This window comes from Hyperolius riggenbachi, chromosome 3 (assembly GCF_040937935.1).
Source record: "Hyperolius riggenbachi isolate aHypRig1 chromosome 3, aHypRig1.pri, whole genome shotgun sequence".
Classification (NCBI taxonomy): domain Eukaryota; kingdom Metazoa; phylum Chordata; class Amphibia; order Anura; family Hyperoliidae; genus Hyperolius; species Hyperolius riggenbachi.
Window position 1 is genome coordinate 332,540,245 of NC_090648.1, and position 26,577 is coordinate 332,566,821.

General features: G+C 39.7%; 1 protein-coding gene across 2 annotated transcripts in view; it reads right to left on the reverse strand.

The window, feature by feature from the left end:
- Nucleotides 1-575: 575 nt before the first annotated feature.
- OTOGL (otogelin like) overlaps nucleotides 576-26,577 on the reverse strand; it is a 197,941-nt gene continuing 171,939 nt past the window's right edge. For both annotated transcript variants that reach the window (XM_068276877.1, XM_068276876.1), the window contains exons 53-57: nucleotides 25,811-25,915; nucleotides 21,405-21,524; nucleotides 18,523-18,568; nucleotides 4,529-4,608; nucleotides 576-992 (exon numbers count right to left, since the gene is read on the reverse strand). In XM_068276877.1, the coding sequence (XP_068132978.1) occupies nucleotides 792-992; nucleotides 4,529-4,608; nucleotides 18,523-18,568; nucleotides 21,405-21,524; nucleotides 25,811-25,915 (552 nt within the window). In that variant the 3' untranslated portion in view covers nucleotides 576-791. The remainder of the gene's footprint in view (nucleotides 993-4,528; nucleotides 4,609-18,522; nucleotides 18,569-21,404; nucleotides 21,525-25,810; nucleotides 25,916-26,577) is intronic.

Here is a 26,577-nt window from a genome sequence, read left to right on the forward strand (position 1 = left end):
GTACTTTGTGAAAGAAAACTAATAGTCTTAGAAACATGGTGGCTGCCATCTTTACTCCCTGTTGAAAAAATCCAGTTACCTGACTGCCATGCTGATCTTTTGGTTTTGTATTGTGTAAGTCACACACCTGCAACAAGCAAGCACCCAGCAACTCATGGCATAACAAACTGACTGCTTGTGTTTTAGCTTTACATTTATTACAATATATCAAATTTTGGTGCAAAATTATATACATATTTTTAAACATTTTTTTTAGGCATAATGCTTGTCATTAGTCATAGACATATTGTGCGGCTGCTTTGTGGATGTCTTGATATGATGGAATACCTAAAATGCCTTTTGGTACAACACACAGATCATGGCACATTTAGGATGAATAATAACAGAATATTATTGTACAAGTTTAACATTATACATTGCAAGTCAAGTATAAATCTGAATAATGTCACACTTGGGAAGATGAAATATGCTGACTGATCAACATGTTCAACTTTTTCTTTTTCCTAAAATTTAATTATTTAATTTGGAAATATATCAAGGGTTATCAAAGATTAATGTTTTACAGACTTTTTTTTTTATAAAGTTTTGATAGTTTTATAAACATATTAAACAGTTTATAGATAGAGGAATATGTGTAACTTAAATAGCCATATTGGTATTGATAGCTTGTTACAGTTTTCTTTGGAACAGGAACAATGTGGAATCAATGTGACATTGATTAAATATGAAATGTGCCTTCAGTGCATAGAGTGCTTTGGGGAAAAAGAAGATCCACCATGCTGTATTCTTGTTTAATTCCACTGACATGAACAGTCCAATGGTTCCTGTATGACATACAACACTTCAGTCCCATTTCCTGAGCAGTAGAGTGGCACTGTCAGATTCTGTACACCATTTTCCCGACAGCACTTACAGAATCTTATATGGCTATCAAGGTTTACATTAAAGATTGTAGCTGACGGACATTTTCCATCGCAGGAAGCCACGGTGATCTGTCAAATAAGAAAAAAAAATCATACACAAATGTGTAAAATGTATTACTTGCAGCTGGTTATCAAGTACACATTGACAGTGTAGTAATTGTTTCCATGCTCACAGCACAGATAGGGGATTATGTACTAACCGACGGTAATATTGGTGCAGGCAGCACATGGCATTATTACTATAACTACTACCAGCAGTATACCACATGTTATGCTATTACCGCAACCCGAGGTACATGAGTAACGCCAGCGTTGGTGACTAATATTGAAGCTTCATTGTTTGGTATGAATTTATCTCACTATGTGGTAATACAACATGCTTTCTAAAAACAATTAATTCTATATAAATGCTTTTATATAAACACTCAAATCAGCAAATGAAGTTAAAAAAATACATCCACTTGACATGAATATTATATTAATTAAAATAAACACTTTAAAATATATTTTTTTAGTAAAAAAAATAATGTACATTCTCTTTAGATGAATAACAAATAATAATATAAAATATTACTAACTCAAGGCAGAGCCACAAGGCCAGATTTATACTTTTTGTGCCAGAGGCCAACTTTCTTGAAGCTCCCCTTCCATGTGCAGCACCCCCTCCTATTCCCTGTGCAGACCCCTCTTCCATGTCTAACATTCATGTACAGAAGCCCCCTTATATAAGGTTACAAATCCCTTGGGCTGCAGCTCCCTATTTCTATCTGTTGCTCCTTATTTGCAATCTCTGTATTCCATCTGCAGCAAACCCTCTTCCATGTCCAGCCGTGCCTCAGCCAGGTGCCCCCCACAGCCTGGGACTTTATGGCCTTTTCAGAAATCCGGCCCTGCAAAGCTACCCAATGTAAGCAAATGGTATGTCTATTCTGGATCAATGTACCTCGGTGCATTGTCAATTCCTCTTATCGTTCCCTCCGGACCCTGACATCGGTTCTTAAAATTTTTTGACCATTGTCTTAAGTCAAATTTTCACACAGGAAGGCTTGCTGTGATGTTTCCTCCTATCACGCTCCCATTTCCACCCTAACCCCACCCCATTCACCCCCCTTAATGTGGAACAAGACAAGACACAGAAAATTTATATTGCACTTTATCCTGACAGACTCAAAGCACCAGATCTGCAGCCACTTAAAGCGTGCTCCACAAGTGACCTGGATCATTAGGGAGCCTTGCACAAAGACTCCTTACTGTTTTACATACTGGCTTGAGCCAGGGTTTAAACCCTTGTCAAAGGGCTCAAATCCCACATCAAAGGCAACAGCCTTATCAGGACGTTAGGTAGCTTTGCCTAAAGGTAAGGTACTATATACTATGTAACAAAGACTTTATTCTATTTGCTCTGAGTTACTTTTAGAAAAATAATAAATAAATAATAATAAATAAAAAAATAGAAATACCATATGTATAATGTACTGTATATAAAATAGATACACTGTACAATATATACAGCTGTACAATTTATGCAACTTGTCATGCTATAGCTGTGCATATGCTTTTTCTCTGCATATAAGAAGCTAAAATAAAAGAGTGAATTGAACATATGCTCTACACTTCTCAATCAGATTTATAATGTTATAATTTAAAAGTAATGCATTTTTTTTAAATATAATTATGTTTTATGTCTATTTTACTATAGTACTGAAAGTGTATATTCTAAAGTTTTTCTCTTAATAAAGAAAACACTTTAAAAAAGGGGAAAAAAGGCCTTATTTTGCTGCAATGTAAAGTGAATCTAAATCAATCCTGAAAGGGAATCTAAAGCCCCATCTACACCATACATGGTGTAGATGGGGCTTAAAGCAACATGTGACATGATGAGATAAACATATTCACATAGGATACTTGCCCTACAAAGAAATTATGTGAAGCCCATTTGTTTTCCAGTATCGCAAGAGTTAAAAAAAAACTTGATTTGTTATCTATGCAAAAGAGATTCTCAGAGCCAGTCGACAAACTTGGTCAAAGTCAGTCCTGTTTTCTGAAGAACTTAAAGAGACTCTGAAGCGAGAATAAAGCTCGCTTCAGAGCTCATAGTTAGCAGGGGCATGTGTGCCCCTGCTAAAACGCCGCTATCCCGCGGCTAAACGGGGGGCCCTTCACCCCCAAACTCACCCCCGCAAGACTTGGTCGTAAGTTGGTCGTGAAATCTTCTCTTCCTGGAGGCAAGGCTAACGGCTGCAGCCCTGCCTCCAGTCGCGTCTATCAGCGGTGCATCGCCGCCTCTCCCCTGCCCCTCTCAGTGAAGGAAGACTGAGAGGGGCGGGGGAGAGGCAAAGATACGCATCTGACAGACGCGCGTGGGGCAGGGCTGCGGCGGTTAGCCTTGCCCCAATGTGGAAGCACTCCCCCGCTGTACAGAGGGGATTTGGGGGTGAAGGGACTCCTGTTAAGCCGCGGGATAGCGGCGGTTTAGCAGGGGCACACATGCCCCTGCTAACTATGAGGTCTGAAGCGAGATTTATTCTCGCTTCAGACTCTCTTTAAAGAGACTCTGTAACAAAATGTTCAGCCTTATTTCTTCTGTCCTATAAGTTCCTATACCTGTTCTAATGTGGTCTGGATTACTGCAGCCTTTTCTAGTTGCACTGTCTCTGTAATATACCTAATCTTCTTTTCTTTGTCAAGGTTTGTCGACCCAAAGAGGAATGAATTGTCCTCTGTTGTAATGAATACAAGTTAAGAACACCCCCTGCACGCTCTGTGTGATTTGTTTGCTCCTCACAAACTGCTCTCAGTTTCAGCTTGTCTGTGTGATGCAGTTTGGAAGGCTGATGGGGAGGGAGCTGCCTGTCACATGCTGAGAAACTGTGAGAATCCCAGATTGGAGTGCAGATAACTCACTATGTAATAAACACTTGTAGTATACTGTAATATATATATATATATATATACATATACGCACATATACGCACATATACATACACACATATTAGTATATATATATATATATCTATATATAGAGATATATATAGATATATATATATATATATATTACAAATCAGACAGTACAGATTCTCTTTAAACAGCCAAAAAATACAGCTTGGATAAGATTTTACTGCAGGAAAGTTCAAAGGGTCATTAGATCTGCTTTGTTTTACAGCTTAAAAGACCGAGTACAGATTCTGAACTGCAATGTTATAAATAAGGCTATATAAATGAAAATAAAAATATGAGACTTTTTGCTACTAATGACCATTATCTGCACTGTACATATTATCATTATCTTATAAGTGTCAGATGTATTTAAGTACCCATGTGACTAACATGATAGTACTGGACAAGTGCTATTCATTTATGTCACAGGTGTTAAACTCAAGGGCCATATCCATGCGAGTGTTTAGGATGGACTGAGACCTCAATCCTTGAGGACTAGAGTTCAACATCCCCGATTCATGTGTATACACAAAAACTTCATGGAAAGCCACTGCTTGCAGCTGATCAATGTGTTTTGGCCATGCACACTCATATTTGTCCAATGTTTTCTTCTATAACTCTACAAACACTCTTGAAAGTCTTAATAATAAATTTAATAGGGTACTTACAGGGCTTTGGCTCATGCAGTCACTCTTTCTTATTGTAGTTCTTACTGCCACTTTCTGACAGATTTTTTCCTCCTTTGAGCCTGAAAAGCATAGAAAGCATTAAAACATGAATTATGTGTATTGTTATGTACTACAAAGTGTACCTAGGTTAAAATGGAACTTAAAAAACAAAAAAACAACAACTGTAGGATTTTGGGAGAAGTGAGAGATTATCTTAAAGAGACTCTGTAAGAAAATGTTTTGCCTTATTTCTTCTATCCTATAAGTTCCAATACCTGTTCTAATGTGGTCTGTCTTACTGCAGCCTTTCCTAGTTGCACAGTGCATGTATTATCTCTGTTATATAATCTAATCTTCTTTCCTCTGATGGCTTTGTCGGGCTCAGGCACTCAGGCAGGAATGTGCTGCTCTGCTTGTAATAGGATAGAAGCTATACACACCCTCTCCATGCCCCCTGCAGGCTCTGTATGAGTCACAGACTGAGCACCTCTCAGCCTATCACATGCCATGTCTTTTGTTTGTAATCACTGCCTAAAACTGGCAATTACAAGCCAGGATTGCAGCAGGGAGTGGCAGAAACAGCACAGAGGGGCCCAAGAGAACATAATGAATAGAATGGTATGCTTTTTATTGTAAGAATTTTAGAGTACAGATTCTCTTTAAGGATCCGATCCTGAGCCAATCCTGTATTATGCCTGAAAGTGTATAGAAAACATTAAGCCATAAATTATATGAAATATGTACTATTCCTAAATATTCATATTTCCATCTGACCAACATTGGGTCTTTCCACAAGCATGGATGCTTGGATCTAATTGTTACAACCATTGCCTATCTTGCAGGAAAGCAATATAATTAAACTTAGAATATTTACCCCACTGAATGGATTCTTTCTATGAGATGGGTCAATCAGGGGTTGTTTAGAAAATACATTCAAACCATGCCTATAAATATTTCTTGATTCAATAGTAGCCAGCCATATGGGGCACGGTTATGTAAATTTGGGCATGGAGCATACCGAGTACATTTGGGCACTGTGATACCTGCTATTTATAGCCATAATTTCTGTAGCGGGCTGTCCTGGTCCCTGCTATTTTATCGGGGAGACTCCAGCACCCAAATGTACTGTTATAGCCGCTATTAAAATGGCATCTGTGGCGGGGCCCTTTATTGTTAGGTATAGATAGAGAGTTAGGAGTAGGCTGGGGGTGGTTAGGGTTAGGCATAGATAGGGAAGGGTTAGTGTTAGGCATAGATAGGGGCTGGTTACTGTTAGAAATAGGTTGGGGTGGTTAGCGTTAGACAAAGATGGGGAGAGTTAGGAATAGATGGGGGTGGTAAGGGTTAGGAGTTGTTCAGGGGTGGTTAAGGTTAGGCATAGATAGTGAAAGGTTCGAGTGAGAGTTGGGGTACAGTGGGTGATAGTAGAAAATCACAAAAATTACCAATATTCTAATATAGTGGCTAATAGAATATCAATAAAAATACTCATACTTTATTATCATTATTTTACTCTAATTTTTCCTTGTGGCTCTCTTTCATGTACGCTATAGGCCAACAATTGTGTAACACAATGTTTGTGTCAGCATGTTAAAAATCATAATGGCTTAAACCAGTTTATTTCTGTTTTTTTTTTGTGTAGCAGATTTGAATAATCCAAGTAAAATAATTATTTAAAAAAAAAAAGTAAAACGGGGATTAACCACATTGCCACCTTGCCAGGCATAATAATAAGCTTTAAATTAACAATACTTGCATGCAAACCACCTTTGTATAAATATTCAATATGTTATTTTTATTTGTCAAATAATATTATGAATATATATATATATATATATATATATATATATATATATATATATATATATATATATATAATTTTATTTTAAGGTAATAATTTTAAAAACCTCATCTATAGCTCCTAGCATCTCTCAGTCTAGAAGTCCTTCAAAGTATATATAGAAATCTCTGGGATGTATTCTACCCCAGGGAGATCAAATGTGGGCTTTTGTTTACAAGAAACCTGAGATATTGAAGATTTTGCCATTTAAAGAGGAAGTGTTTTTTAATACTGACATTCTGTAGGGATATTATCAATTCTTATGTCTAAATGTCCTCCATTGACCCACTTGCAGTGCTCTTTTTTCAACTCTACACTGTAATCTGTTACACTCAGAGTGTCATTTATAATTAGGAAAAAATGACAGATTCAAAAAAAAATTCCATTTATCAATAAATAAATAGCCATGCGCATAGTATTTTTAGAGCTGGTAATTAAAAAAACAAAATTTTTGAGTGCTGAAAAGATATCCATTTTTATTTAGTTTCACATTTCTATCTTGTCTCTAAATGTTACACATTATTTAGCTCTAATATAATTGTTATTTGTCCTTACAGAAAGGAATGTTTGCCAAGTACCTCCTTCATAAATTCCATGAACAATTACGCCATGTGTTTTCCTTTGCCACTTGTAATTAGTATGGAGGATGAGAAGGTAGCTATCCTTAAAGGTCACAAACAGGGTAGATCTGCAGTATACAGCAAATACCATGTTTACTGATGCATGCATCAAGGTTAATTGATATATTGTTGCTTTTAATTATAGGCATGGTTTTAGGCTTTTAGGTCAAATATTTATCTTTTGATTAAAGAAAGAGCTTTGAAAACAAAATATGGTATTGTAGTAGTCTATAAATTAATCATTGGTTGTTTTGATGACATTCATATTAGTATAAAAAATGAATGTAACCGCGTTCAAATAATGTTAATAGTCATCTGATTTATACATAAAGCCATATTTTAAAATGTTTTCTTTTCTTTTTCAAACTTCACATCTGCTTATCAGAGGGAATACAATATTACTGATGTAAATAAAACTGTGAATTGTAGGATTACATTTATACCTGCTATGTACCTTTATTTATTTTTTTAAACATCTCTACCCAATGTCATCATGGTAGAGATTTGTTCTTATCGGTTAGAGTACATACGTTAATAAAAAGTATAGAAATGAAAAAATGAAATACTGTTCAATTGATATGTAAATCTTACGGGTTTTTTCTTTACCCCAAAATCTACAAATGAGATAAATATATACACTATAGAATCATTCAGAACTAAAAGTTCACATGGTGGCTATTAACAATTCATTACTCCAGTATACCCTATTATAATTCCCATTATAAACTCCCAAACTAATTTTCTAAAGAGGGAAAAGCACAGGCAGTAAATTGAACATGCTGCCCAGCAACACACTGACATTATTTAGTGTTAAATGCCTCCTATGCAAATACATTTCTAACATACAGTAACTGTATTCCATATATAATTTTTTTTAAAACATACTCGTGCTAAACACTTTTATTCCATTGCCAGTGAAAAATATACATTAAAGTATACCAGAGACGACTTAAGTTAAAAGTTTTATACATACCTGGGGCTTCCTCCAGCCCCATGCGCACGGATCGCTCCCATGCTGCTGTCCTCAGTCTTCTATATCGCCCCAGGTATGTATAAAACTTTTAACTTAAGTTGTCTCTGGTTTCCTTTAAGTTCATGTAGAGATAAGCACAGCCTTCTAACTTGTATTAAGTACATTAAAAAAAGAAAAAATGTCATGTGAAAAAGAGATGAAGCACCATTGTATATGTTTTTTTATTAATTTTTTTTCTATACTTACTCTGCTTGAAAAATTTAAAAAGGAATGCACAATATCATGTACAAAATGGTAATCCTCATTTTGTGATGGTGCTCATAGTAATGATATATATTCAATTTTTTATATTCAATTTCTTTTTAGTGGGAACATGTATAGTTCCAAATATATCTCTTGGCTGCTGGACAAGGCCAAGTAATACAATTCTAATGTACTTTTTGAAATAAATCAGTGATGTTTTGCCATTTTAGGCCTCAGTTGAGCCCTGGTCACCAGCTCTGAGAAGTTCATCATCTGTGTAAATCTTAATTGGTCTGGCTGTATTACCATTTCACCAGAACAGCAACATGTTTTCATGTGACAGCCTACATTTCTATTCATTTCAAAAGTAACAAAAGTTAGCATTGGATGAAACAAAAATATGTGTATTTTCAGGATCTATAGTTTTGGTACTTAACATATAATCAGCTACAAACACAATGGAAGACTTTAAAATACTTAAAAAATGTACACCTTGTATTGCAGCCACATTTATTTGGATTGTGATCCCGCCAAGTAGTGTTAAAGATTTATGTTTCGAAATGATTACTCAAACATGCATTAATCAATGGAAAACAAATGTATGCAGAGTTTGCTACTGCATTTGGGACAACTGTCACTTTTTTTTCTATTTTCATGCAAATAGTCCCAGGAAATAGTCATGAAATAGGAATTTGCATTTGTGATTGTAGTTACCAACCCTTAAATTTGTTTCAGATTAAACTAACAATTCTTCTTTATTCCCACAGCACTTAAAGCATGTAAAATCAGTCATTACAGTTAGTAACGTACAGTAAAATGCAAGAAATAATAATAGTACCTGGTTCACAATTTATTTTAGCAGTAGGAACTACGGGGGTAATGGTAAAGGGTAATACACCCATTCCAGAACCTGGCAGAATTGTTAGGGATATAAGATTTTTGTACAAATTAAACATTTTGACATAAAAACATGTTCATTAATTCTTACGCTGCCAAGTGTTTATTATTTTTGTATGTCAAATATTTTCAATTTTAGATATTTTTTTGCAAGTTACAAGATTCATACTGGAAGTTACAACTGAAGCCAAGCTAGTAAAAGTAATTTTACAATGATTGTTGCAAAGTGGTTATGGCAAGGTAAGAATTAAATACATGGACTCACTCTGCATGCATTTAATCAAAGCTTTAGAGTATCTTGCCCGTTACAAACCTCACAACTGCAAGCCCACATTCTTCAGTATGTTGCCCTACCCATCGAGCACATGCTTTTAGTTATTATTTGAATTAGCTGTTAAAGGCGGCATGTTACAGACATGGATTTAGTTTTGAAAGTAGCATTTTCTGAAGTATAACCTTGCCTTTCTAGAAACGTAATGACTAGAATCTTGCATATTGCCAAAGTATTTATAATTTTTAATAATTTAAACAAATTATTTTCCCCCTCTATGAATCTATCTACAACTGAGTTAGCACTTACTACATGGACAATACAGTGTGTACAGGGCAGCTATTAAAGGGTGGCTACATTGTTTATTTATTTATTTTGCTTCAAATAAAATGATGAATAACTGGAACTATAACTTAGTACTACTAATACTACTACTAATATTATTATTACATATTTGGTAAGTGCTCACACATTTCTGTGGCACTTTACACAGGGAACAATCCCATCCCTCACTAAGGCTTATACTGTCAGATATGTAATACTTTCTTAGTCCTCAGTGGGGAGTTTTTACCCTTACATTGATCCCTGGTTGCAGCCTGAGTATTGTGTTCATTCCTGTTTTTAATCTTTGCTCTATAGTTTATGTATCCACCTATGAAACATTCACTGTAGTGCTTGTAACACTTAAATAAGTCATGGTTGGTTGTGAAATGCTTACAGCTGAAACAAAGATGACAATAACATAACAAGAGGTACTAAATCTAGGAAGCTAAACAGCCACACAAGCCAAGGCTAAACAGAAAACCTTTTGGCTGGCATTTCATGTTAATGCTTTATACTAAACAATGTAATTGTAGTTAGAGTAGGGTGTGTTAAGTTTTCTTCACTGTATTGATAGTATAACTAACTGACTGCCAGAACCAAGATTTTAAATAATAGTATTGATATAAAGTAGAAAGTCATGCTGGAAATACAAACATTGTTACTGTGTTTTGAAATAAAAATTGAATAAATCCAAAACAAAGATAAAGTAAATGACTAAGAGAGATGCTAATGACGGAAAGAAGAATATTGTTAGTAAATAAAGTGCATTAAAAATGCTATCTTTAACCACTTGCCGACCGCACACTCATAACGTGCGTCGGCAAAGTGGCAGCTGCAGGACCAGCGACGCAGTACTGCGTCGCCAGCTGCAGCCTAATTAATCAGGAAGCAGCCGCTCGTACGAGCGGCTGCTTCCTGTCAAATCACGGCGGGGGGCTCCGTGAATAGCCTGCGGGCCGCCGATGGCGGCTCGCAGGCTAGATGTAAACACAAGCGGAAATAATCTGCTTTGTTTACATTTGTACGGCGCTGCTGCGCAGCAGCGCCGTAAGGCAGATCGGCGATCCCCGGCCAATCAGCGGCCGGGGATCGCCGCCATGTGACAGGGGACGTCCTGTCACTGGCTGCACAGGACGGATAGCGTCCTGTGCAGCCCGGATCTCCAGGGGAGGCAGCAGGTAGGAGAGGGAGGGGGGAATTTCGCCGCGGAGGGGGGCTTTGAGGTGCCCCCCCCCCCGCCACCCACAGCAGGCAGGAGAGATCAGACCCCCCCTGCACATCATCCCCATAGGGGGGAAAAAAGGGGGGCAATCTGATCTCCCTGCCTGCACCCTGATCTGTGCTGGGGGCTGCAGAGCCCACCCAGCACAGATCAATCAAACCAGCGCTGGTCCTTAAGGGGGGGTAAAGGGTGGGTCCTCAAGTGGTTAAAGAAAAGCAAAGAAGAAAACCTGATTTAATTACAAAATTGATGGATGTTTTGCTTGAATAATCATTTTGGGTAAAAATTCAGATCAAATTATTAGTTACTGCATGAGAAGGTTAATTGTTTACATTAGTCCATGTTGCTTGCCTTTACATTGATTTTAATAAGGTGTTGCAGTTTGCTCAGATCTATTGGGCAGCATGGTGGTTCAGTGATTAGCAGTAGATTCTTAGGTTCAATGCCTGGCCTGGACACTATTTGCATGGACTTTCTATGTTCTCCCCATGTTTGTGTGGGTTCATCCCACATACCTATCAAGACTCACATGCACAAATGTCTCATGAGTTATCCTATATATCCTTTTCATTACCTATCATGTAAATAACAAACTATGTAATTTAAATGAGAAAAGACACATTAAACTTAAATTAATCAGGGACAGCCAATTTTCCCTGCTATGTACGAGATTACTCATTAGATATTTTTTGTGCTCAAAGAGGAACTCCAGTGAAAATAATGTAATAAAAAAAAGTGCTTCATTTTTACAATAATTATGTATAAATGATTTAGTTAGTGTTTGCCCATTGTAAAATATTTTAAATCCCTGATTTATATTCTGACATTTATCAAATGGTGACATTTTTACTGCTGGCAAGTGATGTAGCTGCTGCTTGCTGTTTTGGCAGTTGGAAACAGCTGTAAACAGCTATTTTCCAGAATGCAACAGGGTTCACAGACAGGAAACTGTCAGGAGTACGTACTCAGAATTTCTTTGTAGGAGGGGTTTCACCACAATATCAGCCATACAGCGCCCCCTGATGGTCTGTTTGTGAAAAGGAATAGATTTCTCATGTAAAAGGGGGTATCAGCTACTGATTGGGATAAAGTTCAATTCTTGGTCGGAGTTTCTCTTTAAAGGTCAGTGTTTAAAAAGGGCCAGCTAGACTAGTGATTGGCTGGACATCATATCTTATGACTGGTACACACCATGCAATTTTCTCATCAGCTCAACAGGAAATTTCTCGTCATTAAACAATTTCCAGCATTTCCGAGTCTGCTTCCGATTGAGAAAGAGATCGATTTTGAGATGAATACTCCACAATATTGATACCTTTCTCAATTGGAAGCAGATCAGACATGGGCAAAATTATCGAGCGATGGGAAATTTCTCAATGATCTCATGGGAAAATTGCATAGTGTGCACCAGCCCTTAGGGTGGCCATACAATATTCAATTTTTCTGGTTTGAAACATCTAACCAATATACCTTATACATATGATCAATTTTTCTGAAGGTTTTTAAAAAATAAGCAAAAAAATGAAATACCTGTTTGTATTTTGCCAATACATCTGATCAGATATGTATAACAAATTAATATTTGTCGAAAAAAATGAAAATCAAGCAATTTGGTTGAATCTTGTATTTCCACTTTTATACTGGGCATTACAGTTGCTAAATTGTTCGCACTTCCACCTTGAAACACTAGGGCCCTAGGTCCAAAGCTTGGAAACTATCTGAATGGAGTTGATGTGCTCTCACATTTGTATGCGTTCCCTCCAGTTTTCTCCCAAATCCCCAAAACATACTTGAAAGTCAATTAGTTTCCTTTCCTCATAAATTTGGCTTAGACTAAAGCAGTGAATTAGAACATAATAAGGATTACCGTATTTTTCGGAATATAAGACGCACTTTTTCTCCTCCAAATTTTGGGGAGAAAAGTGGGTGTGTCTTATATTCTAAAGATACCAAAAAATCAATGCAGAGTGTGCAGGGAAGCTGAACCGCCGCTATACATTACCTGATCCTGCAGCCGCGATCCTCCCCACGGCTGTCGGCGATCCTCTTCAGCATCCTCCTTCAGCGGCTATTGCAGATGACCCAGCGGACTCCAGCGGCGATTATGCAGATGCCCAGCGGACCCTGGCAGTGTTTATGGAGATGGCCCAGCGGACCCCGGCGGCTCTGCACAGCGGTAGGCGGACGGTGTCCCTGCCTACCGCTGCCACTGAAGAGGAACACGCTGCGGGACCCAGGATGAAAGGAGGATGCTGAAGAGGATCGCCGACAGCCGGGGGGAGGATCGCGGCTGCAGGATCAGGTAATGTATGAAAGTGTATTGTAGTGTATTATAGTGTAGTTAATTGGACTGTATTTTAGTGTAGTGCAGTTAATTGGAGTGTAGTTTAGTGTAGTTAATTGTAGTTTAGTGCAGTGCAGTGCAGTGTAGTTTAGTTTAAGTGTAGTGTAGTGTATTGCTGTATAGTGTATTGTAGTGTAACTGGTGGGGAAATAGGGCATAGTGTAGTGTAACTGAGCAGTGTAGTGTAGATAGAGTAGCTTAGAAATTTTTTGGGGGGGATAAATGTCCATAAGACGCCCCTGCAGTATAGACGCACATAGGTTTAGTTTTTTGTTTTTTTCCTGATTTTTGCCCTCTAAACCTAGGTGCGTCTTATATGCCGGAGCGTCTTATATTCCGAAAAATACGGTATATTGTAAGACAAAAAGGGGCATGAATTGTTCCATGTCCTCTGTAAATCACTGCAGATGATGTCTGTGCTATGAATACATGATAAAAGAGAGAGAAAACAGTGTAATTTACTGTATTTATTTTACTTATGATGTTTGCTGATTTTTATTTTTATTTGTTTTATTTTGTATAAATTACAAATGTGAACATTTACAAAATAATGTTTATTTGTGTTAACCTGCTAGTTTTACTGACAACTTTAAAAGCAGAAAACTGTCCTGTTTTAACAGTTAAAGTTTGTACACATGCACTATAGCTATTGCCTATAGGGATTGGGACTTAACCTCTTGAGGACTGCAGGGCTAAACCCCCCTAGTGACCAGGCAATTTTTAGTTTAAAAGGCCACTGCAGCTTTAAGGCCAAGCTGCAGGGCCGCACAACATAGCACACGAGTGATTCCCCCCCCCCTTTTCTCCCCACCAACAGAGCTCTCTGTTGGTGGGGTCTGATCGCTCCCCCCATGTTTATTTATTTTTTAATAAATATTTGTGTTGCCCTTTTAAAAAAAAAACCCTCTTCCTTTAAATCCCTTCCCTCCCTCGCTCCCTCCCTCCCCACAGCCGCCCAATTACGGCGATCGGCTGTCATAGGCTTCTGCCTATGAGAGCCGATCGCTCTCTTGTCCCCCAGGGGGACAGCCGTGTCACACGGCTGTCCCCAGTGCAGCGCTGCTGCTGATCGCAGCGCTGCACAGAGTAAATAGACGGCGATTACGCCGTCTAACAGTCTCCCGAGCGGCAATAGCCGCTCGGAGACTGAAGGCGGGGCGGAGCTCCGCCCCCCAAGCAGGAGATGCGCGCGCAGCCTGCGCGCGATCTCCTGCAAAACAGAGCCCCAGGACTTTACGCCAATTGGCGTTAGGCGGTCCTGGGGCTGCCGCCGCGGCCACGCCTACTGGCGTGACGCGGTCGGCAAGAGGTTAATCACTAGACATAATTCAGCAACAGCTGATTGGTGCTGCCCAAATATGCCAACTGAGCTTAATGGGAAATTACGTTTGCCATAAATTTTATTTTTATGACCGTATTTTACACAGAAATGCAACTTTAATGTAAACTAAATTTGGAAAAAAAACATTGTTTTTTTTGCAATTCAAAATAGAAAGTACCTGTCACAGTGGATCACAGGCAGGGCCGGATTACCAACCAGGCAACAAAAGCAGTCGCTTGGGGCCCCATTCAGAGTCAAAGGGGCCCCATCAGCACATAAACCAGCCATCCTGTCAGCGGTGGCTGGATGGTATAATGGTTAAAGGGACTCTGAGCAGTGCAGTAACTATGGAAAGATGCATATCATTTTAAAGCTCTCTTTCTCCTCTTTCCAATGGTATATAAACCGCCACCCTATGCCTTTTAGTTTTCGCTATTTTCGCGATCGAAATCACGGCCATGGCAATTTCGACGAAAATAGCGAAAACTAAAAGACGTAGGGTGGCAGTTTATCTATCATTGAAAAGAGGAGAAAGAGAGCTTCAAAATGATATGCATCTTTCCATAGTTACATTGTATTACACAGGACGACTTTTCTCCAAAGTCGGCAGCTCGATTCAGCACAATGCAATGAAATATAAGGAACCCAGGGGGATATAATTACAAACATCATGCTGGTAGGTGTGAGGATGTAATTAATTAGTTGTGGGTATGCTTAAAGGCATACCCACAGGCACTGCTCGGAGTCCCTTTAAGGGCTCTGCCTCTGACACAGGAGATCAGGGTTCGAATCTCGGCTCTGCCTGTTCAGTAAGCCAGCACCTATTCAGTAGGAGACCTTAGGCAAGTCTCTCTAACACTGCTACTGCCTATAGGGTGCGTCCTAGTGGCTGCAGCTCTGGCGCTTTGAGTCCGTCAGGAGAAAAGCGCAATATAAATGTTATTTGTCTTGTCTTGTTAAATGATGCCGTGTGCTGCTGATTGTCTTCAGAGCCAGGCTCTCCTCCTAGGTCCCCCTCCTGCTACTGTGCGCTCTGCCGCTGCCCACTCCTCCCTCCCTTTCCACAGAGAACCACAGCTGCAGCAAGAATGATAGCAGCAGATGGCAAACGCTCACTCACCTATCAATGATCCAAGCGATAGAGATCCCATCATCTGAAACCCATCTGTCTCTTCTACAGTGCAGCCGCTCGCTCTGAACTTCCTGATTCTCAGATCAGACAGGAAGTAGGAAGTAGTAGTAGTAACAGAGCGACAGCACTCTAGAGGAGACAGATGGGCTCCGGATGACGGGACCTCTATTGCTTGGATCGCAATAGGTGAATGTGAGTCATCTGGTGCTGTCATTCTCCCCCGCTGCGGCTGCCTTCTCTGGTGAACTATCGTATTCACTGGGATGGAGGCTGCATGGTGGCTGTCTAGTTTGGGAGGAAATCGGTTGTTCGATGGTACGGGGAGTTATGTAATTCTGTCTGGGGAATGGCTTCCGGTTTGGCGGTGTCCAGAGCTTTCTGCTATTGCCAGGCTGGAGATGCAGGGGAAAGTGCTGCTGCTATGATATCTTGCGCCCTCTTCACAGGGGTGCCCCAGCCGCTGAGTGCAAATGTCCCAGCCATTCATCTCTCACTCTGGATTTTGCCGCTGCTATTCCCTGCATTGTGCACCCACAGAGGAAAGCGGGCTGTTGCCCATAGCAACCAGTAGCTCGGCTGCCCCGGTGTGTGCGGCATGTTGCTGTGTAGCTGCATCTTTGGATTCTATTACGACATGATGGGGGGGCCCAAATCAGTTACTTTGCTTAGGGCCCCATTTAGCCTTAATCCGGCTCTGATCACAGGTAGGCAACTCCTTAGTGCCAACAGCCTGCAGTTTCCACACACTGCACCACCTCCCCAGAGTCCCCACCACTCAGAATCATATCTCAGGTAGGCTTTAAGGTACCCTCAGTGACAGCATCTACATCATTTAGACAGGCCCAAAACCCTGCCATTGCCAGAATTACATACTGAGTGACAAGCAATGGATAGGCTGTCAGTCACCATGGAGGTGTAGAAGCAGGAGAGAATGCAATCAAATCTGTACCTGCTCCATAATAGGGACTGTGTCAGAAGTGTTACCATGTTACTGGGGTAGCTTGGGTTTATAGTATGTATGGATTGGTGTGAGTATCAGTACAGTATGAACTTCCTTTATCTGTGTATCACTGCATGTCTCTGTTGTATGCTAAACCCTATCTACCCCCTAATGTAATATCCTTTTTTGATTTTTAACACTCATCACCCTCACCCCACCCTGTAAAGTACACATCCACTTGATGTCTAACCCTTACCCAGACCCAAAAAAGGCAACCCTTTCTTGACGCCCAACCTTAACATCCTGCAGTAATGTTAACCTGTTCTTGATGCATAATCCGAACCTTCTAACATTAACTCCCTCCTGTTGCCTAACCTTATCCTCTCTCCTGCCCCTTCCTGATACTTAAGCCTAACCTCCTAACAACTAATTCTAACGTCCTCCTACCCTAACACTAATCTCAATATCTAACCTCAACTAATCACACTAATACTTACCTTCCATTGTTTGTTTTGGTTTCAATGTACCCCCAGCAGCTTTTGTCCTGGCTTCATGTGCAAACAAACCATGTACCCTATAGCAATAACTTTTGGTGTATGTGATCCAATTTATGGGATGCTGCTCTGGATTTATGCTTCCAGAGAGTGTAGTGGGAAAGAGAAATTGCCTGATTTCAGTCAGGGTCTGAGGACCTGTGACCCACTCCTGGAGGTATTTTCATTTTTCCTGCTACACAAATGACGGTGTTTTCATACATTAATTTAAAGTGCATATATATTATTATTTTCCTTAATATAAAAGTCAGCCATGCAAAGAAGGGAGAATAAGGGCATTAACACAAATGTACACAAGCTCCAAGTGCAAAGTGCACCCAGTTCTTGTTACCCCTTTAACATCCAATTTATTAAGAGGTTTTCAAGCGCTGCAGGGCAATTTATTTTAGCACTTTTTTATTTATTTGTTACATTTCCCTGCTTCTAATTAGTACTGCTGTAATGTGTATTTATGGCCACTTGTCACTAGGGGGCAGTGTTAGACAATAACAGAGGACTTCTGCTTTCAGTTTCTATATTTTCTGCAAGTAGAGAGAGATCAAAGCATTCCAAAGCAATACAGCACAATGAGTTCTGCCAAGTGAGGTCAAAAGCAGTGATTTTATCTCAAACAAGATAACTCTATTAAAGTTGCTAATGAGTTAATGTCATACAAGAAAGGGGTCATAATGCACAGAGAGAGGAGTCACCTAGGGGGATCCATTGACAGACATAAATGCTTTTGCAAGAGAGTCTGCACAGTACTGCAGACTCTGTCTTGCCAAGCATGCACCAGAGCAAAGACTCAACTAACTGCTTGAGTGATTAAACAGCACCAAGGGCCATTGGACTAAGTGCTTGGGAAACTTATTTTGCATTTATAGGGTACCCCAATTTGACACCAATATAAAGACTATCAGTTCTCTGACTGTCTTTATATGGAAAATACTACTGAAAATTATTTTCCCTGTAAACACTACACATGTAAAAAAAAAAATTTAAAAGAGTTTGGCATTACTGATTACAAATTTGTTTTCACATTAGTAGTACAGTTGGATTTACATATTAAGAAAATATTATCCATCTTTTATTATTTGCGTGCTAGGTAAACTAAAGTTATACTCCAGAAGTATGAGGGGGTTAAAATCATTCACCAGGTAGTAAGCCACAAAGAAGCAGGGCCCGTGAGTGCTAGTGGTTAAAGAAGTATAACATGATTGGGGTGACCAATGCATGCTTTTTCCTTTCCTTATGACCCAGCAGGTGAGTTAAATGAACCACAGCTCTCCAAAACAAAGCAGAAACTAGCACAGAATGCAGCTTAGAGCACTTACATATCTTGCAGCAGCCATCGTTATACGTCTGTATAGATCCTCCATTCTAAAACAAAATGAAAATACAAATCAAAAAATAATGTGCTCAGCTCCTTTAGTCATAAATGATTAACCTCCCTGGCGGTAGGATTACTTCCAGATTTTAGGGTCTAAAACTGGTAATATTTTTCAAACGCTTTCAGACCCTAAAACCAGGGAAACATCATACCGCAGAGAGATCTGCGTCATCCACTGCACTTACTCACCTACCTGGGATCCAGCACTGCAATTTTCCTTCTGTCCTTCGGGTGGCTCTGTAATCCTGAAGCGAGTTTGCCGTCCGTCGTCATGACAACAAACGGGGATCTCACCAGAGGGATCCAGAGACTCTAAGGACCAGAAGGAGAATGGCTTCCAGCTTCTGGATGCCGGGTGAGGTGAGTTGAAACGCCCACGACGCTCTGCATAGACCTACTGGCAGCTACCCCAAGTCAGGCTCGGGATTACCACTCCTGGCTTCTTTTTTCCACCCTAAGCCGATTTAGGGTTACCGCTAGAGAGGTTAAAGATTAATATAAATTGTTTATGTTGCAAGCTGCATTCAAAAACCTTTTCACCAAAATATAGAAGACATTTCAACAATGCTATTTTCCAAATGAGAGACATTCAGAAAGAAATGTGATCTATGGTTTCTTCTAACCCTTTTCAGTTTTTGACTTTGTATCTTCCTAAATTCACATAGAAATTAACTCAATTCTACAAGATTATAGTTTCCTGTATTCCCCATTGTAAGATGTCCCCATGTTGTTAGATAAGTGAACATGGGCACAACTCTACACCACTGTTTGAACCTTAGAGCTAAAGTAAACCTGAGACTAAATATAAAAACAGTTTTATTCTTACGTGGGGCTTCCTCTAGCCCCATTCACACTGATTCATCCCTCGCCGCCTCGTTCCTCCGCAATCTGGCCCGGTAACTTCGGGAGTCAGGGCTTATTGTGCATGCATGGCCCGGCCAACGTGCACATGCCCCTAAGTACTCCTATCTCTGGGAAAGTTTTGCACCTGTGCATTACTGGTGCACAGGTGCAGAGTGCTCCTGACCATGGGAACGTGATGGGGGAGCACGCACTGCCCTACTGCACCTTCCATTACTGGCCAAATTACCAGGCCAAATTGTGGAGGAATGAAGCGGCGGAGGAGGATGGTGAGGGATGGATCAGCATGAAGGAGGCTAGAGGAAGCCCCATTCATGTATAAAACTGGTTTTACACTTAGTTTCAGGTACACTTTAAGTTGATACCATTTGTTAACCAACTCAACAGCACTATGACTCCCTTTTATCCACCCACCCATAAATAGTGTAATATGAACATTTAGAGTTTAATTGGCAGGTTCAGTAGACAGTCTCTGATGGAGTTCTGAGACTACCTTGAACCTAAGTGTGCTTCACAGCAATCGGCTGTAGTAATATACAAAGGCAAAGAGGAGATGGTTGCCACTTTATAAATGAAGACCAGCACAGCAGATGTAAGATGGTCTTCTTCAGTGTTTTGTATAGCTAAGCAATATGGTATAGAGTGAATATTGTGCAAGTTTCCTTCTGGCCCATGTTAACTCATAATTTTCAAGAAGAAATTTGGGTGAGGAACATAATTTTATAGCTGTTCTGCTAGGGATGAAAATGTTTAAATCTAGTGGATAGCTAACTTAGCACAATTTAATCTTATGGCAAACTTGTAGAAAATTCTGTTTTAAAATGCTTCCAGTAGCCAGGCCTTGACCATATACAGACTTAAAGGACTTACGAGGCGAAACGCCGAAAAAAAGTTAATCACTTGCCTCATCTGTTAAGGCTCCCAAGATGGCCGCATCCTTTGCCCGCGGCTGCGCAGTCCGCATAGCCGCGAGTGCGGCTGCGCAGCTCTAGGGCTAACCCCTCCGATCCACGCTACGTAGCGTGGAACGGAGGGGTTGGCCCTAGAGCTGCGCAGCCGCACTCGCGGCTATGCGGACTGCGCAGCCGCGGGCAAAGGATGCGGCCATCTTGGGAGAGGCAAGAGAGCCCGACCCGGGCTGTGGGGTCGGCAGCCGGCCCGGGGGGCTAATAAGCGGGGAACCCGGCGGATCGGCACGGAGGGCGCGGACGGCGTCCTCTGTGCCTTAACAGATGAGGCAAGTGATTAACTTTTTTTCGGCGTTTCGCCTCGTAAGTCCTTTATGGACTGGCATTAAAAACTGCATAGTGGATTTGTTAATTGTATCTATCTGATAGTTTTGATAACACCCTGCCAAAAGATGTGTTTTATTACAACACTCCCCTATAATCAAATATAGCTTGTGGAGAACCCCTTTTACAATATGTATGTGTCATTTCTTGTTTGTTTATTCTCTCCAGTCATAGAGTGATGAGAAAGGAATCCATGAGACTGAAATCAAGCATGAGTTTGGTGACCCAGAAGATGGAGGCTGCTCGTTGAAACTGGGCCCCTTTTCTAAGTCACTGTAACTCTTTATTTCTCCTACCAGTAGATCTAAGCCCGTTCAAAAACGGGCTCTATGTCTTTTTTTACCACCACTGATGCTGCCAGTCACTACGCATGCAACCGCCCGCCCGCCCACCTCGCTCCCTGGTCCCATCCATCTGTTCGTTACTGCGCATATGCGCAGTAACAAAATAACAGGGACACAGGGACGCTGCATAACTGCTCGATGCAGCGACACGGTAATTAATATATAGGATTGTAGAATGTAACAGTAAAACATACTTGAGAAAATAAGTCCATCAAAATATGTATGTGTGTAGCATGACCAATGCACATAGGATATTTTGCTGAGTACATGAACTTTAAGGGTATTTTGCATCGTATAGCACACATGCATTTATCACTGACAACACAAACCTTTAGACATTCACTGCCATTAAAAGGGGGGCAGACAACACTAGATCCCAGTACCATGGCACCTACTGCAGTCTTTGTACACTCGTACTTTGTACAGTTAGAAATCCATGAGTCGCCCACCTAAAAAATAAATCAGCCTTTGTCATTGGCATTCTGATACCGGAATGAATAGCATTTGAAGATAGGACATTATCTTATGCCACCAAGAAGTCTCTATTTGCACAACAGACACATTACATACCACAATGCATTGGGCCACAGCCAGCAACACACAAGACTGTCAGAAACCATAAGCATAAAACCAAATGCATTTCATTAATGTCATCAATTATTTAGGTGTGAAAAGTTAGGAATACACCATTCTTACCCAAATATAGTGTACATAATCAGCAAAATGGATTATTTTTACACTATTCATTTATAAATAATTAAGTCAATGCATGCCCATTGTAAAATCATACCTCACCCTGGCCCATATACAGTTTTTATCTTTTCCTCCGGAGTTTTCTCCTTGTTAATAACTAACCTTTTAATACTAACTTGTTAATAACATACCTTTCAAACCACCAACAAGTAAGAAATTACTCAAAATATGTTTGATAGTACCTTTACACCTACTCTGTGGTACTTTTTCAATTGCAAAGTGCTGAAATTGTGTTTTAACCACTTCAGCCTAACTGGACAAAATTTTCGTCCAGTTAGGCTGCGCGCACTCTGCGCGCGGCCCCGTGCGTGCTTCCACTGGGGGCTGTTAGCCCAACGATCAATAAAAGGAATTATAAATCCCTTTCACTGATCGGACCCCCCCCCTCTCCCCCCCCGGAGAAAAGCCGACAGCGTCTCTTCAGACGCTGCGGCTTTTCTGAGATCAAAAAGTTCCCCTGCTTCTATCTTCTTCCTGGGAGCGAGATCGATCGCTCCCAGGAATTTTTGACTGTGGCCATCTTGTGGCCAAATAGCAAACTACACCAAAAATCCCTTTACATTCAATAAATACATTTTTACCCATGTAAAATCCCCTGTTTACCTCCCACACCAAAAAATACCCACATACAAGTTTTAATAAAAAATAAAATAAAAAATTACAATAAAAAAAAAAACATAAATAGTTACCTAAGGGTCTAAACTTTTTAAATATTCATGTCAAAGGAGTATATCAAAATGATTTATTAAATGATGGGCTTCTAAATAGTGATGGACGCAAATTGAAAAAATACACCTTTATTTCCAAATAAAATATTGTCGCCATACATTGTGATAGGGACATAATTTTAACGGTGTAATACCCGGGACATATGGGCAAATACAATACGTGAGTTTTAATTATGGAGGCATGTATTATTTTAAAACTATAATGGCTGAAAACTGAGAAATAATGAATTTTTTCCATTTTTTTCTTATTCTTCCTGTTAAAATCATTTACAGTAAAGTGGCTCTTAGCAAAATGTACCACCCACAGAAAGCCTAATTGGTGGCGGAAAAAACAAGATATAGATCAATTCATTGTGATGAGTAGTGATAATGTTATTGGCAAATGAATGGGAGGTGAAAGTTGCTCAGATGTAAAAAATTCTCAACCCTGTAGGCTGAAGTGGTTAAATACAAGATGAAAAAAAATAAAACTGAGGAGAAAAGTTAATTGCATATGGGCCCCTGATTTACATTCTTAACCACTTAAAGCGGACCCAAACCAAACATTTTTTCAATTAAAAATATTTAGTTGCACCACTCTGACACATTCAAAGATAAATAAACACTCCTTCAAACCTATGATCATTTCAGTGCATGCTTTTCACCCTTCTCCACCAGTTTGCCGGAAAAATCCCGGCAATTTGAAAGAAAGGGAGGGGTTCCTCCAATAAATGTAAAATATTTTATGTTCGTCATCATGCAGCTGAAAAAAGGCTGCTATTTATTATTATAATTTAGAAAATAGATTTTATTCCTAAAATCTTGTATTTTTAATTTGGGTCCACTTTAAGGACTGCAGTCTTAAAACCCCTTAAGGACCAGACACTTTTTTTCCATTCAGACCACTGCAGCTTTAACGGTTTATTGCTCGGTCATACAACCTACCACTTAAATGAATTTACCTCCTTTTCTTGTCACTAATACAGCTTTCTTTTGGTGCTATTTGATTGCTGCTGTGATTTTTAGTTTTTTTATATTCATCAAAAAAGACATGAATTTTGTCAAAAAAATGATTTTTTTAACTTTCTGTGCTAACATTTTTAAAATAAAGTAAAATTTCTATTTACATTTTTGTCCAAATATAATATTGTATAATTTTTCATATATAATATATATATTTAATATATATAACAATATAATATTGTGCTACATGTCTTTGATAAAAAAAAAAAAAGATATACAGGATCTTCTCAAAAAATTTGCATATTGTGATAAAGTTCATTATGTTCTGTAATGTACTTATAAACATTAGACTTTCATATATTCTAGATTCAAATACACACAACTGAAGTAGTTCAAGCCTTTTATTGTTTTAATATTGATGATTTTGGCATATAGCTCATGAAAACCCAAATTTCCTATCTAAGAAAATTAGCATATTTCATCCGACTAATAAAAGAAAAGTGTTGTTTTTTTTTTAAAAGTCAACCTTCAAATAATTATGTTCAATTATGCACTCAATACTTGGTCAGGAATCCTTTTGCAGAAATGACTGCTTCAATGCGGCGTGGCATGGAGGCAATCAGCCTGTGGCACTGCTCAGGTGTTATGGAGGCCCAGGATGCTTTGATAGCGGCCTTAAGCTCATCCAGAGTGTTGGGTCTTGCGTCTCTCAACTTTCCCTTCACAATATCCCACAGATTCTCTATGGGGTTCAGGTCAGGAGAGTTGGCAGGCCAATTGAGCACAGTAATACCATGGTCAGTAAACCATTTACCAGTGGTTTTGGCACTGTGAGCAGGTGCCAGGTCGTGCTGAAAAATGAAATCTTCATGGTTATGGTTTCTGTTGTTACCAAGCACAGTCAGGCAGACCAATAAAGACTTGCCACAACTACCAGAATCATTTCTTAAGAGGCCAAGAAAATACCCATAAGGCTAAGCTGAAATGCATGTTCCTCTGCAAGCTAGTGGTGTTGCTATATGAAGATGAGCAATAAGGAAATACTTGAACAATTATGGGCTACATGGTCAAGTGGAAAGAAAAAGCCTTTACTGTGCCAACGCCACAACACAGCCCACTTACAATATGCCACTCCATATCTAAAAACAAAAAAGCCTTTTGGATTGATGACATCAAAATTTAACTTTCTAGCCACAACCATAAAGGTTATGTTTGGAGAAACCACAGTAAGCCCTACAACGAAAAGTATACCCTCCCTCTGGGAAGCATGGAGGTGGATCTCTGATGTTCTGGGAGACGGGGGTGCAAGCTAAAGTAGCACAAGTGAAAAGTGATGGCAAGATAAATGTAGCGTATTACCAAAGAATATTGTAGAATAAGATGCATTCATTGGTATGAAGGCTGAACATGGGTTGCCCTTGGATCTTCCAACATGACAATGATCCAAAGCACAAGTGCAGGGCAGCACAGTGGCGTAGAGGTTAGCACTCTCGCCTTGCAGCACCGGGCCCCCGGTTTGAATCACAGCCAGGACACTATCTGTACAGAGATTGTATGTTCTCCCTGTGTCTGAGTGGGTTTCCTCTGGGCACTCTGTTTTACTCCCAAAAATGTGAGTAAGTTAATTAGCTTCCCCCTAATTTGGCCCTAGACTACGATATATACACTACACGATATAGACATATGACTATGGCAGGGATTAGATTATGAGCCCCTCTAAGGGACAGTTAAGTGACAAGACAAGCAGTAGAGTGTTGTACCGTGTTAGCCATCAGTAAAAGCAAGGAGTTTTGAATCAGGATGATACCATTTACAATGATGTGATACAATTTAGCCAGGATGCCTGGGAAATACTCCTGAAGTAACAGATAAGGCATCTAATTACATTTATGTTTGCCAAAGAATGTTTCTCCTCCGTACGTCAGTATATATAAGCTGTGTTTTTCAGTTTTTGTCAGGCACCAAGTCCGACGAAGGCTTTTTATAAGCCGAAAGCTTACTGTTTATTCATCTCTAAGTTATCCAATAAATGGTATCATCCTGATTCAAAACTCCTTGCTGTGACAAGACAATATACTCTGTATAGTGCTGTGGAAGATGTCGGCGCTATATAAATCAATAAAACCTGTGGGACCTGGAGTAATGCAAGGAAGTCAAGTCAACTTGTAGTTCATTATGGCATTATTATTATTCCATGTATAGCGCTGTCTACAAATTGATACGCCTGCCTATCTCAATACCAAGGTAAAACACAACTCATGCTTCACTCCTATAGCAAGTGAAGCCCGAGCACAAGCATTGAGCAGGCTTACCTCGTATACAGACATTGTACCATTATCACTGTAGAAAGTGCATGAAACATTCTTGCAGGACCCACAACACATCTGACTGTCTGAAGATGGAATATAAACCTGGTTCTGTGAAAGAAATATTTGTTAAAATTGTGTACTTTATCTTAATGCTATGCAAGTGTTTACCTTACTCAGCACTATGACTCCCTTCCATCCACCCCAAACAGTGTATTACTTGTAACCCGTAAACTAGCACCAGTCCAGTATTCCCCAATACTACCCTCAAACAGGGGCGTAACCACAGGGGAGCAGCTTTTGCAATCTCAGAGCTGTGGGGGGCCTAACTACAAACTTTCCCTTCCTCCAATACAGGGGACTATACTTCACATCAGGTGTTTTTGTGGCTACACTTGTTATGGGTGTGAAAATCATGATGGCCACACTTGGTTTATGACCATTGTGAGATGGGCCCGAGGTTGCGGAGGGCACCAAGGGAGGCAATGGAAGGCGTGTGAACATTGGGGGCCACATCAAAGTTTTGCTGGGGCCCCATGAAATGTATTTTGCCACTGCCCGTAAGCACAGGTCAAACTTTACTAAGATGTTATTTTTATGAATTGTTTATATTTAGATTACAATGTGTATTATTATGCTTGCTGGTTCTGCAATCCTGGCCTACATGGAAGAGAAGATCTTTATAAGGCTTTGAGAGAACAAGCAGTATAGGGCTGTGTGAACTGAAAAACCCAAATCCATATTTGGTTAGCCTGAAAGAATTTAGTTTCTCA